This window comes from Oncorhynchus clarkii, chromosome 25 (genome assembly GCF_045791955.1).
Source record: "Oncorhynchus clarkii lewisi isolate Uvic-CL-2024 chromosome 25, UVic_Ocla_1.0, whole genome shotgun sequence".
In the NCBI taxonomy this organism is placed as follows: domain Eukaryota; kingdom Metazoa; phylum Chordata; class Actinopteri; order Salmoniformes; family Salmonidae; genus Oncorhynchus; species Oncorhynchus clarkii.
The window spans coordinates 33,560,080-33,574,786 of NC_092171.1; the positions used below are offsets into that span (position 1 = coordinate 33,560,080).

At 46.6% G+C, this 14,707-nt stretch overlaps 1 protein-coding gene across 14 annotated transcripts in view; it reads right to left on the minus strand.

Annotated features, from left to right (window-relative positions):
• The window catches only part of LOC139383688 (gephyrin a), a 124,076-nt gene that overhangs the window by 55,018 nt on the left and 54,351 nt on the right, over nucleotides 1-14,707 (minus strand). For 12 of the 14 annotated variants that reach the window (XM_071128240.1, XM_071128242.1, XM_071128235.1 and 9 more), the window contains exons 7-9: nucleotides 13,537-13,701; nucleotides 12,726-12,860; nucleotides 11,585-11,719 (exon numbers count right to left, since the gene is read on the minus strand). In XM_071128240.1, the coding sequence (XP_070984341.1) occupies nucleotides 11,585-11,719; nucleotides 12,726-12,860; nucleotides 13,537-13,701 (435 nt within the window). The remainder of the gene's footprint in view (nucleotides 1-11,584; nucleotides 11,720-12,725; nucleotides 12,861-13,536; nucleotides 13,702-14,707) is intronic. The other 2 variants (XM_071128231.1, XM_071128239.1) reach the window with 2 other exon arrangements.

Consider the following 14,707-nt stretch of genomic DNA (forward strand, 5'->3'; position numbering starts at 1 on the left):
TGGTTGGCCTTCTGGAAGGTTTTCCCATCTCCACAGAGGAACTCTAGAACTCTGTCAGAGTGACCATCAGGTTCTTGGTCACCTCCCTGACCAAGGCCCTTCTCCCCCGATTGCTCAGCTCTAGGAAGAGTCTTGGTGGTTCCAAACTTCTTCCATTTAAGAATGACGGAGGCCACTGTGTTCTTGGGAACCTTCAATGCTGCAGAAATGTTTTGGTACACTTCCCCAGATCTGTGCCTCGACACAATCCTGTCTCGGTGCTCTACGGAAAATTCCTACAACCTCAGGGCTTGGATTTTGCTCTGACATGCACTGTTAACTGTGAGACCTTATATAGACAGGTGTATGTCTTTCCAAATCATGTCCAACCAATTTAAATTGTCTCAATGATGATCAATGGAAACAGGATGCACCTGTGCTCAATTTCGAGTCTCATAGCATAGCAAAGCAAAGAATGCTTATGTAAATAAGGTATTTCTGGTTTTACCTTTTAATACATTTGCAAAAATGTATAAAAACCTGTTTTTGCTTTGTCATTGTGGGGTATTGTGTGTAGACTGCTGAGGAATTTAATGTATGTAATCCCTTTTAGAATAAGGCTGTAATGTAACAAAATGTGGAAAGACTCAAGGGGTCTGAATACACTGTATTGTATCGGCACCTAAGTACCATGATAATATCGTACCCTGGCAATTCCCAGCCCTACTACTTAATCAGTATTTAACTGCTTTCAACAGCACTGACAAGATCCTCAGCTTTAGGCTGCCAGTACAAAGCACCATAGACCCAGAGCAAATCACCAACTACACTATATCGGGATGAAGCTTCAGTACAGAAGAATCTAAGGCCTGGCTTTCTACACCACATCCAGAAACTGCAGTAAGACAGCGCTACCATCTGTGGATAACATCTGAGACCATGTCACCTAAAACCTCTTTATCTAACACAGTTCTCTCAGTCTATTATGTTCCTATGAATCTATTCAGATTCAAACCTCACAAAATGTCTGTTTGAGTTATCTAGCTACAGGTTTTAGAAAGCCCAGATTAACAACGCTACTGTGTGTTACTATACCCCAGGAAGAGTAGCTTCTGCATGATCAACAGCTACTGGGGATCCTAATGAATAAATAACAACATAGATGGAGATGTGAGTGGTAGCTAGATAATTGACTACAGTATTGTACAAACTGAGCTATAACACAAAATACATAATGGATAATGCACTTTTGACACAGTCACATAACACACACACACACACACACACACACACACACACACACACACACACACACACACACATAATACATCAACTACACATAAAGAGCCACAATCTCCCATCCCCTTCTAATGCACACAAAAACAATGACCCCCTTTGCCCCCTAACATGTGCAACGAGAGCTAGCAAAACACCAGTCAGTCCGTTAGGAGAGAAGAGAAGATGAGGCAGGATGCTTACCATGCTTTATCCTGCTTCTGAGTAAGAAGATGTAGTCTCCCACACGCTCACTGGCACACACACAACACAGACAGGCTCAGAGAGGAAGGGACTGACAGTGAGAGAGAGGAGGGAGCATAGAAGGCAGAGAGAGCACAACAGGCAAAGTGAGAGAGAGAAAGTGTGGGATGGGGTGAAAAAAAGGAGTGAGGGAGGGAGGAGAATAGAGAGAACAGCAAGAAAAAAGCAGAGGAGAGAGAGAGAGAGAGAGAGAGAAATAGAATATCCTAATATTTGATATGATTTGATATGGTTCTCTTTTAGTCCCCATTTGGACTAATCTTCCAAGAGTCGTTAAACATTAAAATACTATTTATAATACGAACACATTTTCACATATAACAAACACACTGTTACAAACAGACATAATACACTAACATATTGACCAGATAAATAACAGTCTAAAAAGAGATATTGATTCTTCATCTAGTATAGTCCAGCACAACTTTCCTATGTATTATATTTAAATGGTATTAAAGTATTGTTTGAATTTATATATTGAAAGCTTTCTGGTTTGCGCAGATAAATTATTCAATTTCTTTATTACTCTAAATATAAATGTTATTTTGCCTATTTCTCTTTTCTGTCTGGGTAACACATAGATGGTGGACAACCTATTCTTAGTATTGACTGAATGTCTGTCTTTCACCAACTGAATACTGCTGTGAATAGAGTTTGGCCGTTCTAAATGGTGTATATTATGAAATAAAATAAGCATGTTTTTTTTCACTTATCTTGTTGATTGATGACCAACCAAGAGCATTGAGCATGACTACAACCCAAAAAAACATATCTCCACCTTAAAACAATCCTTGCTGCTTTGTTCTGTGCATTCGGCAGCCTCCTAATGTCACTTGCTGATGCATTTCCTCAAACCACAGAACAGTAGTTCACCTGACTCCCAATTCATGCTTGGGTTGTTTGCTTAAGTATCTTTCCCGGTAAATATGTAGCTATCCTTCTGATCCTGCATGCTGTTTTAATAATATTTTTACATAGATGAGTTATTTGAGATGACCATGATAAGCAGTTGTCTAGCTGCACTCCTAGTAGTTTGGTTTCTGCCACTTCTTCAATTTGTACTCCTCCCATACTTAATTGTATCTCACGCTGTGTTGACCTTTTCCTGGTGGAACAGACCAACATAACTTTGGTTTTCTTGGTGTTCAACAAAACAAGTTTGTTCCTGCAAACCCACTCCTGATATTTTCCAAATCTACTTGTAGAGCTTGCTGTACCTGTTGAACCGATTGTCTTGCTGTATAAATGGTAGGATTATCTGCAAATACAGTAGCTTGAGTTTCAGATAAGCTTTAAGGAAGGTTGTTGTTATATATTAAGTAAAGAAGTGGCCCAAGGCAACTGCCCTGCGGTATTCCACAGTTTAAAGCATGAAGGGAAGAAAATTAACTATTGATATAGGTGGACTGTTTCCTGTCAGTTAGATATGACTGTTCCAAATTCAATGCTACCCCCTGAAAACCATAATGCATTACTTTTGTCAAAATTATTTCATGACCCACTAAATAAAAAGCAGCACTAAAATATAAAAATAGTACACCCACAAACCTGCCATTATCCACAGCATTGAGCCACTGGTCAGTCATGTCAATGTTACCCCACTCTTCCACCAAGGCACCTGCAAGTTCCTGGACATTTCTGGGGGAATGGCCCTAGCCCTCACCCTCCGATCCAACAGGTCCCAGACGTGCTCAATAGGATTGAGATCCGGGCTCCTCACTGGCCATGGCGGAACACTGGCATTCCTGTCTTGCAGGAAATCACGCACAGAACGAGCAGTGTGACTGGTGGCGTTGTCATGCTGGAGGGTCATGTCAGGAGGAGCCTGCAGGAAGGGTACCACATGAGAGAGGAGGATGTCTTCCCTGTAATGCACAGCGTTGAGATTGCCTGCAATAACAACAAGCTCAGTCCCATGATGCTGTGACTGACACAGCACCCCAGACCATGACAGACCCTCCACCTCCAAATCGATCCCACTCCAGAGTACAGGCCTCGTTGTAACGCTCCTTCAACGATAAACGCAAATCCAACCATCACCCCTGGTGAGACAAAACCGCGACTCGTCAGTGAAGAGCACTTTTTGCCAGTCCTGTCTGGTCCAGCGACAGTGGGTTTGTACCCATAGGCGATGTTGTTGCCGATGATGTCTGTTGAGGACCTGCCTTACAACAGGCCTACAAGCCATCAGTCCAGTCTCTCTCAGCCTATTGCGGACAGTTTGAGCACTGATGAGGGATTGTGCATTCCTGGTGTAACTCGGGCAGTTGTTGTTGCCGTCATCCTGTACCTGTCCCGCAGGTGTCATGTTCGGATGTACTGATCCTGTGCAGGTGTTGTTACACGTGGTCTGCCACTGTGAGGTACGGACATTGCAATTTATTGCCCTGGCCACATCTGCAGTCCTCATGCCTCCTTGCAGCATGCCTAAGGCACGTTCACGCAGATGAGCAGGGACCCTGGGCATCTTTCTTTTGGAGTTTTTCAGAGTCAGTCGAAAGGCCTCTTTAGTGTCCTAAGTTTTCATAACTGTGACCTTAATTGCCTACTGTCTGTAAGATGTTAGTGTCTTAACGACCGTTCCACAGGTGCATGTTCATTAATTGTTTGTGGTTCATTGAACAAGCAGGGGAAACAGTGTTTAAACCCTTTACAATGAAGATCTGTGAAGTTATTTGGATTTTTACGAATTATTTTTGAAAGACTGTTGAAAAAGGGACGTTTCTTTTTTTGCAGAGTTTAGATATATGTAGAGAAACCGATGCCAGATGGATTCTCTTCTTCCTGTATACAGTAGGCACTGAGGACTATTCCCCTCTATCCCAGCCTTCATTAAGCACTGAGGACTATTCCCCTCTATCACAGCCTCCATTAAGCACTGAGGACTATTCCCCTCTATCACAGCCTTCATTAAGCACTGAGGTCTATTCCCCTCTATCACAGCCTCCATTAAGCACTGAGGACTATTCCCCTCTATCACAGCCTTCATTAAGCACTGAGGTCTATTCCCCTCTATCACAGCCTTCATTAAGCACTGAGGACTATTTGCCACCAAGTGGACCAGCTGGCTAACACACACACACAGGTGTTTTATGAGAAAGTGTGTGATAGAGTATCAGATGTGTGCGTAGGAGTGCTAAGGTCTACCAGGGTCTGTGGCTGCACAAGGCTGATACTGTAAATATGTAGAATAGAAACTCTTTAATCACAGGGACTGTTTCAGAGTGGAAGACCTTGTCCCTCTTTGTCATGCTCATATGTCTTTTCTCTCGCTCATATCTCTCCCGCTCTCAAATCCCTCTCTCTCTCCCTTATATATCTCTCCCTCATCTCTGTTTCTCTTTCTCCTCCACATGCCTCTCTTTCTCTCTCTATAATTTGTTGGCATGCCGAATCTACCGCTGTACATTATACTATATATACCACACACACACACACACACACACACACACACACACACACACACACACACACACACACACACACACACACACACACACACACACACACACACACACACACACACACACACAGTATATAAATGTTCTAGCCGAACACAGGTGAGCGAAGGAGTTTTACAGGCTGCCCTTGAGCAGACAAACCATCCAACACGCTCTGCATACAGTATTTCTTGTTTCACCCCTGGTTCCCACGAGACCAGACTTCTCTTTTCCCAGTGTCTCCCTGTGTCTCTCACTGTTGACAGCCTCTGTTTAAAAAACACCATGTCAGAGAAGCTAGAGACAGGGTTAGGGCTACTGTAGGACAAGGTTAGGGTTAGGGCTACTGTAGGACAGGGTTAGGGTTAGGGTTACTGTAGGACAGGGTTAGGGTTAGGGCTACTGTAGGACAGGGTTAGGGTTAGGGCTACTGTAGGACAGGGTTAGGGCTACTGTAGGACAGGGTTAGGGCTACTGTAGGACAGGGTTAGGGCTACTGTAGGACGGGGTTAGGGCTACTGTAGGACGGGGTTGGGGCTACTGTAGGACGGGGTTGGGGCTACTGTAGGAAGGGGTTGGGGCTACTGTAGGACAGGGTTGGGGCTACTGTAGGACAGGGTTGGGGCTACTGTAGGACAGGGTTGGGGCTACTGTAGGACAGGGTTGGGGCTACTGTAGGACAGGGTTGGGGCTACTGTAGGACAGGGCTGGGGCTACTGTAGGACAGGGTTGGGGCTACTATAGGACAGGGTTGGGGCTACTGTAGGACAGGGTTAGGGCTACTGTAGGACAGGGTTAGGGCTACTGTAGGACAGGGTTAAGGCTACTGTAGGACAGGGTTAGGGTTGGGGCTACTGTAGGACAGGGTTAGGGTTGGGGCTACTATAGGACAGGGTTAGGGTTGGGGCTACTATAGGACAGGGTTAGGGCTACTGTAGGACAGGGTTAGGGCTACTGTAGGACATGGTTAGGGCTACTGTAGGACATGGATAGGGCTACTGTAGGACAGGGTTAGGGCTACTGTAGGACAGGGTTGGGGCTACTGTAGGACAGGGTTGGGGCTACTGTAGGACAGGGTTGGGGCTACTGTAGGACAGGGTTGGGGCTACTGTAGGACAGGGTTGGGGCTACTGTAGGACAGGGTTGGGGCTACCGTAGGACAGGGTTGGGGCTACCGTAGGACAGGGTTAGGGCTACTGTAGGACAGGGTTAGGGCTACTGTAGGACAGGGTTAGGGCTACTGTAGGACAGGGTTAGGGCTACTGTAGGACAGGGTTAGGGCTACTGTAGGACAGGTTTAGGGCTACTGTAGGACAGGTTTAGGGCTACTGTAGGACAGGGTTAGGGCTACTGTAGGACAGGGTTAGGGCTACTGTAGGACAGGTTTAGGGCTACTGTAGGACAGGTTTAGGGCTACTGTAGGACAGGGTTAAGGCTACTGTGGGACAGGGTTAGGGCTATTGTAGGACAGGGTTAAGGCTACTGTAGGACAGGGTTAGGGTTACTGTAGGACAGGGTTAGGGCTACTGTAGGACAGGGTTAGGGCTACTGTAGGACAGGGTTAGGGCTACTGTAGGACAGGGTTAGGGCTACTGTGGGACAGGGTTAGGGCTACTGTAGGACAGGGTTAGGGCTACTGTAGGACAGGGTTAGGGTTAGGGCTACTGTAGGACAAGGTTAGGGCTACTCATCGTGGACTTATTCCTGGTGTTGTTATTTTTCTCTCTGCATTGTTGGGAAGGGCCTGCAAGCATTTCACAGTTAGCGTACGTACACCTCACCTCACCATGTGGAGACAGATACAGCCTTCCCCTATGGAAAACCTCACCATGTGGAGACAGATACAGCCTTCCCCTATGGAACACCTCACCAGGTGGAGACAGATACAGCCTTCCCCAATGGAACACCTCACCATGTGGAGACAGATACAGCCTTCCCCTATGGAACACCTCACCAGGTAGAGACAGATACAGCCTTCCCCAATGGAACACCTCACCATGTGGAGACAGATACAGCCTTCCCCTAAGGAACACCTCACCAGGTAGAGACAGATACAGCCTTCCCCAATGGAACACCTCACCAGGTGGAGACAGATACAGCCTTCCCCTAAGGAACACCTCACCATGTGGAGACAGATACAGCCTTCCCCTATGGAACACCTCACCAGGTGGAGACAGATACAGCCTTCCCCTAAGGAACACCTCACCATGTGGAGACAGATACAGCCTTCCCCTATGGAACACCTCACCAGGTGGAGACAGATACAGCCTTCCCCTAAGGAACACCTCACCATGTGGAGACAGATACAGCCTTCCCCTATGGAACACCTCACCAGGTGGAGAGAGATACAGCCTTCCCCTATGGAACACCTCACCATGTGGAGACAGATACAGCCTTCCCCTAAGGAACACCTCATCATGTAGAGACAGACTCAACACAAGTTCAAGACGTAAAGAGAAATGTAGGTACTGAGGTATGGAATGATCACAGTGGCTGCAAAGCCACAATCCTCCAAAGAAATATACCTAGCTAAAATCACGACATGATGAGAATGGGTTTGGTGGTGAAAGACAAAGTATACCATCCAGTCTGATCTAGTCAAGTTACACCTCCTCTCTCCAGTCTGATCTAGTCAAGTTACACCTCCTCCCACCAGTCTGATCTAGTCAAGTTACACCTCCTCCCACCAGTCTGATCTAGTCAAATCATACCTCATCTCCTCCCACCAGTCTGATCTAGTCAAGTTACACCTCCTCCCACCAGTCTGATCTAGTCAAGTTATACCTCCTCTCCTCTCACCAGTCTGATCTAGTCAAGTTACACCTCCTCTCCTTTCACCAGTCTGATCTAGTCAAGTTACACCTCCTCTCCTCTCACCAGTCTGATCTAGTCAAGTTACACCTCCTATCTCCAGTCTGATCTTTTCAAGTTACACCTCCTCTCCTCTCACCAGTCTGATCTAGTCAAGTTACACCTCCTCTCTCCAGTCTGGTCTAGTCAAGTTACACCTCCTCTCTCCAGTCTGGTCTAGTCAAGTTACACCTCCTCTCCTCCCACCAGTCTGATCTAGTTAAGTTACACCTCTCTCTAGTCTGATCTAGTCAAGTTACACCTCCTCTCTCCAGTCTGATCTAGTCAAGTTACTCCTACTCTCCTCCCACCAGTCTGATCTAGTCAAGTTACACCTTCTCCCACCAGTCTGATCTAGTTAAGTTACACCTCTCTCTAGTCTGATCTAGTCAAGTTACACCTCCTCTCTCCAGTCTGATCTAGTCAAGTTACACCTCCTCTCCTCTCACCAGTCTGATCTAGTCAAGTTATACCTCCTCTCCTCCCACCAGTCTGATCTAGTCAAGTTACACCTCCTCTCTCCAGTCTGATCTTGTCAAGTTACACCTCCTCTCCTCTCACCATTTTGATCTAGTCAAGTTATACCTCCTCTCTCCCACCAGTCTGATCTAGTCAAGTTACACCTCCTCTCTCCAGTCTGATCTAGTCAAGTTACACCTCCACTCTCCAGTCTGATCTAGTCAAGTTATACCTCCACTCTCCAGTCTGATCTTGTCAAGTTACACCTCCTCCCACCAGTCTGATCTAGTCAAGTTACTCCTACTCTCCTCCCACCAGTCTGATCTAGTCAAGTTACACCTTCTCCCACCAGTCTGATCTAGTTAAGTTACACCTCTCTCTAGTCTGATCTAGTCAAGTTACACCTCCTCTCTCCAGTCTGATCTAGTCAAGTTACACCTCCTCTCCTCTCACCAGTCTGATCTAGTCAAGTTATACCTCCTCTCCTCCCACCAGTCTGATCTAGTCAAGTTACACCTCCTCTCTCCAGTCTGATCTTGTCAAGTTACACCTCCTCTCCTCTCACCATTTTGATCTAGTCAAGTTATACCTCCTCTCTCCCACCAGTCTGATCTAGTCAAGTTACACCTCCTCTCTCCAGTCTGATCTAGTCAAGTTACACCTCCACTCTCCAGTCTGATCTAGTCAAGTTATACCTCCACTCTCCAGTCTGATCTTGTCAAGTTACACCTCCTCCCACCAGTCTGATCTAGTCAAGTTACACCTCCTTTCACCAGTCTGATCTAGTCAAGTTACACCTCCTCTCCTCTCACCAGTCTGATCTAGTCAAGTTACACCTCCTCTCCTCTCACCAGTCTGATCTAGTCAAGTTACACCTCCTCTCCTCTCACCAGTCTGATCTAGTCAAGTTACACCTCCTCTCTCCAGTCTGGTCTAGTCAAGTTACACCTCCTCTCTCCAGTCTGATCTAGTCAAGTTACACCTCCTCTCTCCAGTCTGATCTAGTCAAGTTACTCCTACTCTCCTCCCACCAGTCTGATCTAGTCAAGTTACACCTTCTCCCATCAGTCTGATCTAGTTAAGTTACACCTCTCTCTAGTCTGATCTAGTCAAGTTACACCTCCTCTCTCCAGTCTGATCTAGTCAAGTTACACCTCCTCTCCTCTCACCAGTCTGATCTAGTCAAGTTATACCTCCTCTCCTCCCACCAGTCTGATCTAGTCAAGTTACACCTCCTCTCTCCAGTCTGATCTTGTCAAGTTACACCTCCTCTCCTCTCACCATTTTGATCTAGTCAAGTTATACCTCCTCTCTCCCACCAGTCTGATCTAGTCAAGTTACACCTCCTCTCTCCAGTCTGATCTAGTCAAGTTACACCTCCACTCTCCAGTCTGATCTAGTCAAGTTATACCTCCACTCTCCAGTCTGATCTTGTCAAGTTACACCTCCTCCCACCAGTCTGATCTAGTCAAGTTACTCCTACTCTCCTCCCACCAGTCTGATCTAGTCAAGTTACACCTTCTCCCACCAGTCTGATCTAGTTAAGTTACACCTCTCTCTAGTCTGATCTAGTCAAGTTACACCTCCTCTCTCCAGTCTGATCTAGTCAAGTTACACCTCCTCTCCTCTCACCAGTCTGATCTAGTCAAGTTATACCTCCTCTCCTCCCACCAGTCTGATCTAGTCAAGTTACACCTCCTCTCTCCAGTCTGATCTTGTCAAGTTACACCTCCTCTCCTCTCACCATTTTGATCTAGTCAAGTTATACCTCCTCTCTCCCACCAGTCTGATCTAGTCAAGTTACACCTCCTCTCTCCAGTCTGATCTAGTCAAGTTACACCTCCACTCTCCAGTCTGATCTAGTCAAGTTATACCTCCACTCTCCAGTCTAATCTTGTCAAGTTACACCTCCTCCCACCAGTCTGATCTAGTCAAGTTACTCCTACTCTCCTCCCACCAGTCTGATCTAGTCAAGTTACACCTTCTCCCACCAGTCTGATCTAGTTAAGTTACACCTCTCTCTAGTCTGATCTAGTCAAGTTACACCTCCTCTCTCCAGTCTGATCTAGTCAAGTTACACCTCCTCTCCTCTCACCAGTCTGATCTAGTCAAGTTATACCTCCTCTCCTCCCACCAGTCTGATCTAGTCAAGTTACACCTCCTCTCTCCAGTCTGATCTTGTCAAGTTACACCTCCTCTCCTCTCACCATTTTGATCTAGTCAAGTTATACCTCCTCTCTCCCACCAGTCTGATCTAGTCAAGTTATACCTCCTCTCTCCAGTCTGATCTAGTCAAGTTACACCTCCACTCTCCAGTCTGATCTAGTCAAGTTATACCTCCACTCTCCAGTCTGATCTTGTCAAGTTACACCTCCTCCCACCAGTCTGATCTAGTCAAGTTACACCTCCTCTCACCAGTCTGATCTAGTCAAGTTACACCTCCTCTCCTCCCACCAGTCTGATCTAGTCAAGTTACACCTCCTCTCCTCTCACCAGTCTGATCTAGTCAATTTACACCTCCTCTCCTCCCACCAGTCTGATCTAGTTAAGTTACACCTCTCTCTAGTCTGATCTAGTCAAGTTACACCTCCTCTCTCCAGTCTGGTCTAGTCAAGTTACACCTCCTCTCCTCCCACCAGTCTGATCTTGTCAAGTTACACCTCCTCTCTCTAGTCTGATCTAGTCAAGTTACACTTCCTCTCCTCTTTCTCCTACCACTCCCCGTCTCTGTTCGCTCAGCAACATTGTGAGGAATAGAACACAGGTAGTGTTAGGACATGAACAGCAGCACTATGTATGTCTGTTTTTTTTATTTCCATGGCCACAGTGCAGTTTGAAACTGATATAAACAACCTATCAATCAAAAGACTGAACGGGACACTCCAGCAGAGGTCATTCGTCCGCCCCTCTGTGTGCTGTGACCAATCACAGGACGTTTCTACAGTCAGGAAATAAAATGTTCAAATGTTAAAGTATGGGGATAGGATGGAATCGAGGTTAGGAGGAGGAGCCTGTAATTCCACCCAATTAACGGACAACATACTGGACATGATCTCAGAGTTACAGAACTAAAGGGATCCAATAAATGACATCCCAAAAAAACATGGAGGAGGGGAGAGGGAGGGAGTCAAGAAGCAATAGGCCTCCACCTCCAAGCCTTGATGGGTCAGAGTGAGGGGGAGGCAGCAGCCAGGTGGAAGGAGGGAGGGTAGTGTTAGGATGTGAGAGGACTGGGCATGGCCGGGTGAGTGGCAGGGGGAGGAGTAGATGGATGGGCAGTGGGGTAGGTTTAAGAATAGTTACAGGAGGTGTCTTACTTTGGGTGTGGGGCAGGAGGCAGTGGAGAGGCGCGAGGTGGCCTGGGCACGTGGCGACTCGGAGGGCGTGGTGCTCAGAGAAGTTGTGTCTCTGGGAAGAACCTGCACACCCCTAGAGATTATGCTGTCTGGGATCTATGAAGAGAGAAGTTATATACATAGTTATATTTACTACTACACACACACACACCACACACACCACACACAACACACACACACACACACACACACACACACACACACACACACACACACACACACACACACACACACACACACACACACACACACACACACACACACACACACACACACACACACACAGAAAAAGAGAGCGGGTAAGCAATATCTACAACACACACAAGTAGTTATCTTATCCTCACAGTAAATGAGAGGAAAGCTGTGTGTACAAACAGCACTGTAATGTCTACTATAACACACACAGATAAAAGACACCTCGAAAGCACACATAGATTGGTCAGTCAGTCTGGCCAGTCAGTCAACTGTTTTCTGATTGGCCAGGTAGACTTTTGTAATAACTGTAACAATATAAATACATTCTAAACATCATTAAACACTAGTTCCAGATGCATGTTAAACCCTGTGTGTGTTTGTGTGTGTGTGTGTGTGTGTGTGTGTGTGGCTGCAGTGCGAGTGTGAGCCTGAGTGTGAGCCTGTGAGGAGACAGACAGGCCAGGCAGGCCCACAGTTTCCCCCCAGGGCTGCTGCTGTGGATGTGTGGATCTGCGACTGTGATCCGCACGGCTCATTTGAGCGGTGCTAGTGGGCCCATAGGCTTTACTGGCAGCCCAGCACTGAACCCCACTCTGCTAATTAGCAAAACAGGCTAACTCAGTTAGCGCTAATAACACTGTCCGGGCTACACCTAGCGATACACCACCCGTCATGACCTATACAAGATGGGGTGAATCTCAAAAGTCCTTCTTCATTCCTCGCCTCCTCACCTCCTAAGATTCCTCTCCTCGGGGAGAGGACGGGATCGAGCACTTTTGAGATACATGGTGTTCAAGTTTGCAGGGAGGAATTATGGGATGGGTGGGGTGCAGAGTACAGTGGTATGTGATGTAGGAGCGACGTGTGACATGAGGGTGGGTGGGTGGGCAGATTTGAGGGGTCTTACCGTTACCGGCTGGTCTCCAGAGCAGGAGCAGGTGTAATGAGGTGGGGCAGGGGGGAGGTTAGATACCAGACCAGGTAGATAGTGGCTACCTTTAGCCATGACAACAGCATGGTTATGGTGCTGGGGCTTCCCCTTCTGGTGATGGATGGTCAACACAGGATGAAACATGAATACACACATAATAGGCACGCACACACGCATATACACACAGGCATAAACACACACGCATATACACACACGCATATACACACAGGCATACACACACACGCATATACACACAGGCATACACACACAGGCATATACACACAGGCATACACACACAGGCATATATACACACAGGCATATATACACACAGGCATACACACACAGGCATACACACACAGGCATACACACACAGGCATACACACACACACACACAGGCATATACACACACACACACACACACACACACACACACAACAGGTAAACACACACACTGACGTACTGATGTATCAAAATGAAGGCTTAGCACACGTGCGGTAATGCAGTGAACAGGGAGATCGGTTTCTAATGCAGCAAACACAATACATGTATTCTGAGACCTAGCTCCATTCTTCCTCTCTTATCCCTCACTCTCCATTTTCCTCTCCACCCATTCATCTTCCTCTTTTCCTCTTCCTCTATCCCTCTATTTCTGCTAGATCTCTCTTCTTTTCTCTGGGTCAAATGATCATAATTCATTTTATAAAGAACTTCTGGGCTGAAATATCCATGTTGAAGTTCACTTGAGAATTCTAACATGAGAAACAGCAACAGGCCATTGTGTGTTTACCTTGGCAGCGATGGCGGCGGCGGTGATGTGCGAGTTGTGTCCGTGGGAGTGGGAGTGGGTGTGGTGGTGGTGGGCGTGGTGGTCCTCGGTGGACACCAAGCATCTGTCCTTCATCTTCTCATCATCCTCATCATCATCATCATCATCATCCTCACACTGCACACCCTTATAATAATAATAGACTTTATTAAGAAAACACCACAACTCACGATGCTGTATGTCATAACATATGGATAAAATAACCACTGTAAAAGCATCTACAGCTATTAATTCAGATAAAAGTTAAGTACTGCTACAAACGGAGAGACTTCTGGGAGTGGAAATTATGTGATTATGGTGCAGGAAATAAGCATTGTGAAGCAGTTTTACTTCATGTAGGGACCTCCTCTCATTAGCATGTAGGGACCTCCTCTCATTAGCATGTAGGGACCTCCTCTCATTAGCATGTAGGGATCTCCTCTCATTAGCATGAAGGGACCTCCTCTCATTAGCATGAAGGGACCTCCTCTCATTAGCATGTCGGGACCTCCTCTCATCAGCATGTCGGGACCTCCTCTCATCAGCATGTAGGGACCTCCTCTCACTATCTTGTAGGGACCTCCTCTCACTATCTTGTAGGGACCTCCTCTCACTATCTTGTAGGGACCTCCTCTCACTATCTTGTAGGGACCTCCTCTCACTATCTTGTAGGGACCTCATCTCACTATCTTGTAGGGACCTCCTCTCACTGTCTTGTAGGGGCCTCCTCTCATTGTCTTGTAGGGGCCTCCTCATTGTCTTGTAGGGGCCTCCTCTCATTGTCTTTATAGGGGCCTCCTCTCATTGTCTTATAGGGGCCTCCTCTCATTGTCTTGTAGGGGCCTCCTCTCATTGTCTTGTAGGGGCCTCCTCTCATTGTCTTGTAGGGGCCTCCTCTCATTGTCTTGTAGGGGCCTCCTCTGAATTTCATTTAGGAACCTCCTCTCATTAAGAGTAGGGACATTTCATTATCAGTAGGGACCTCTCAATATATAATGTAGGACCTCCTGTTAATATCATGTAGGACCTCCTCTCATTACCATGTAGGGCCCTAAATTATCATGCAGGGTCCTGTCATTATCATGTAGGGACATCCTCTCATTATCATGTATGGGTGTCCTCTCATTATCATGAATGAGAGCATTATCATGTA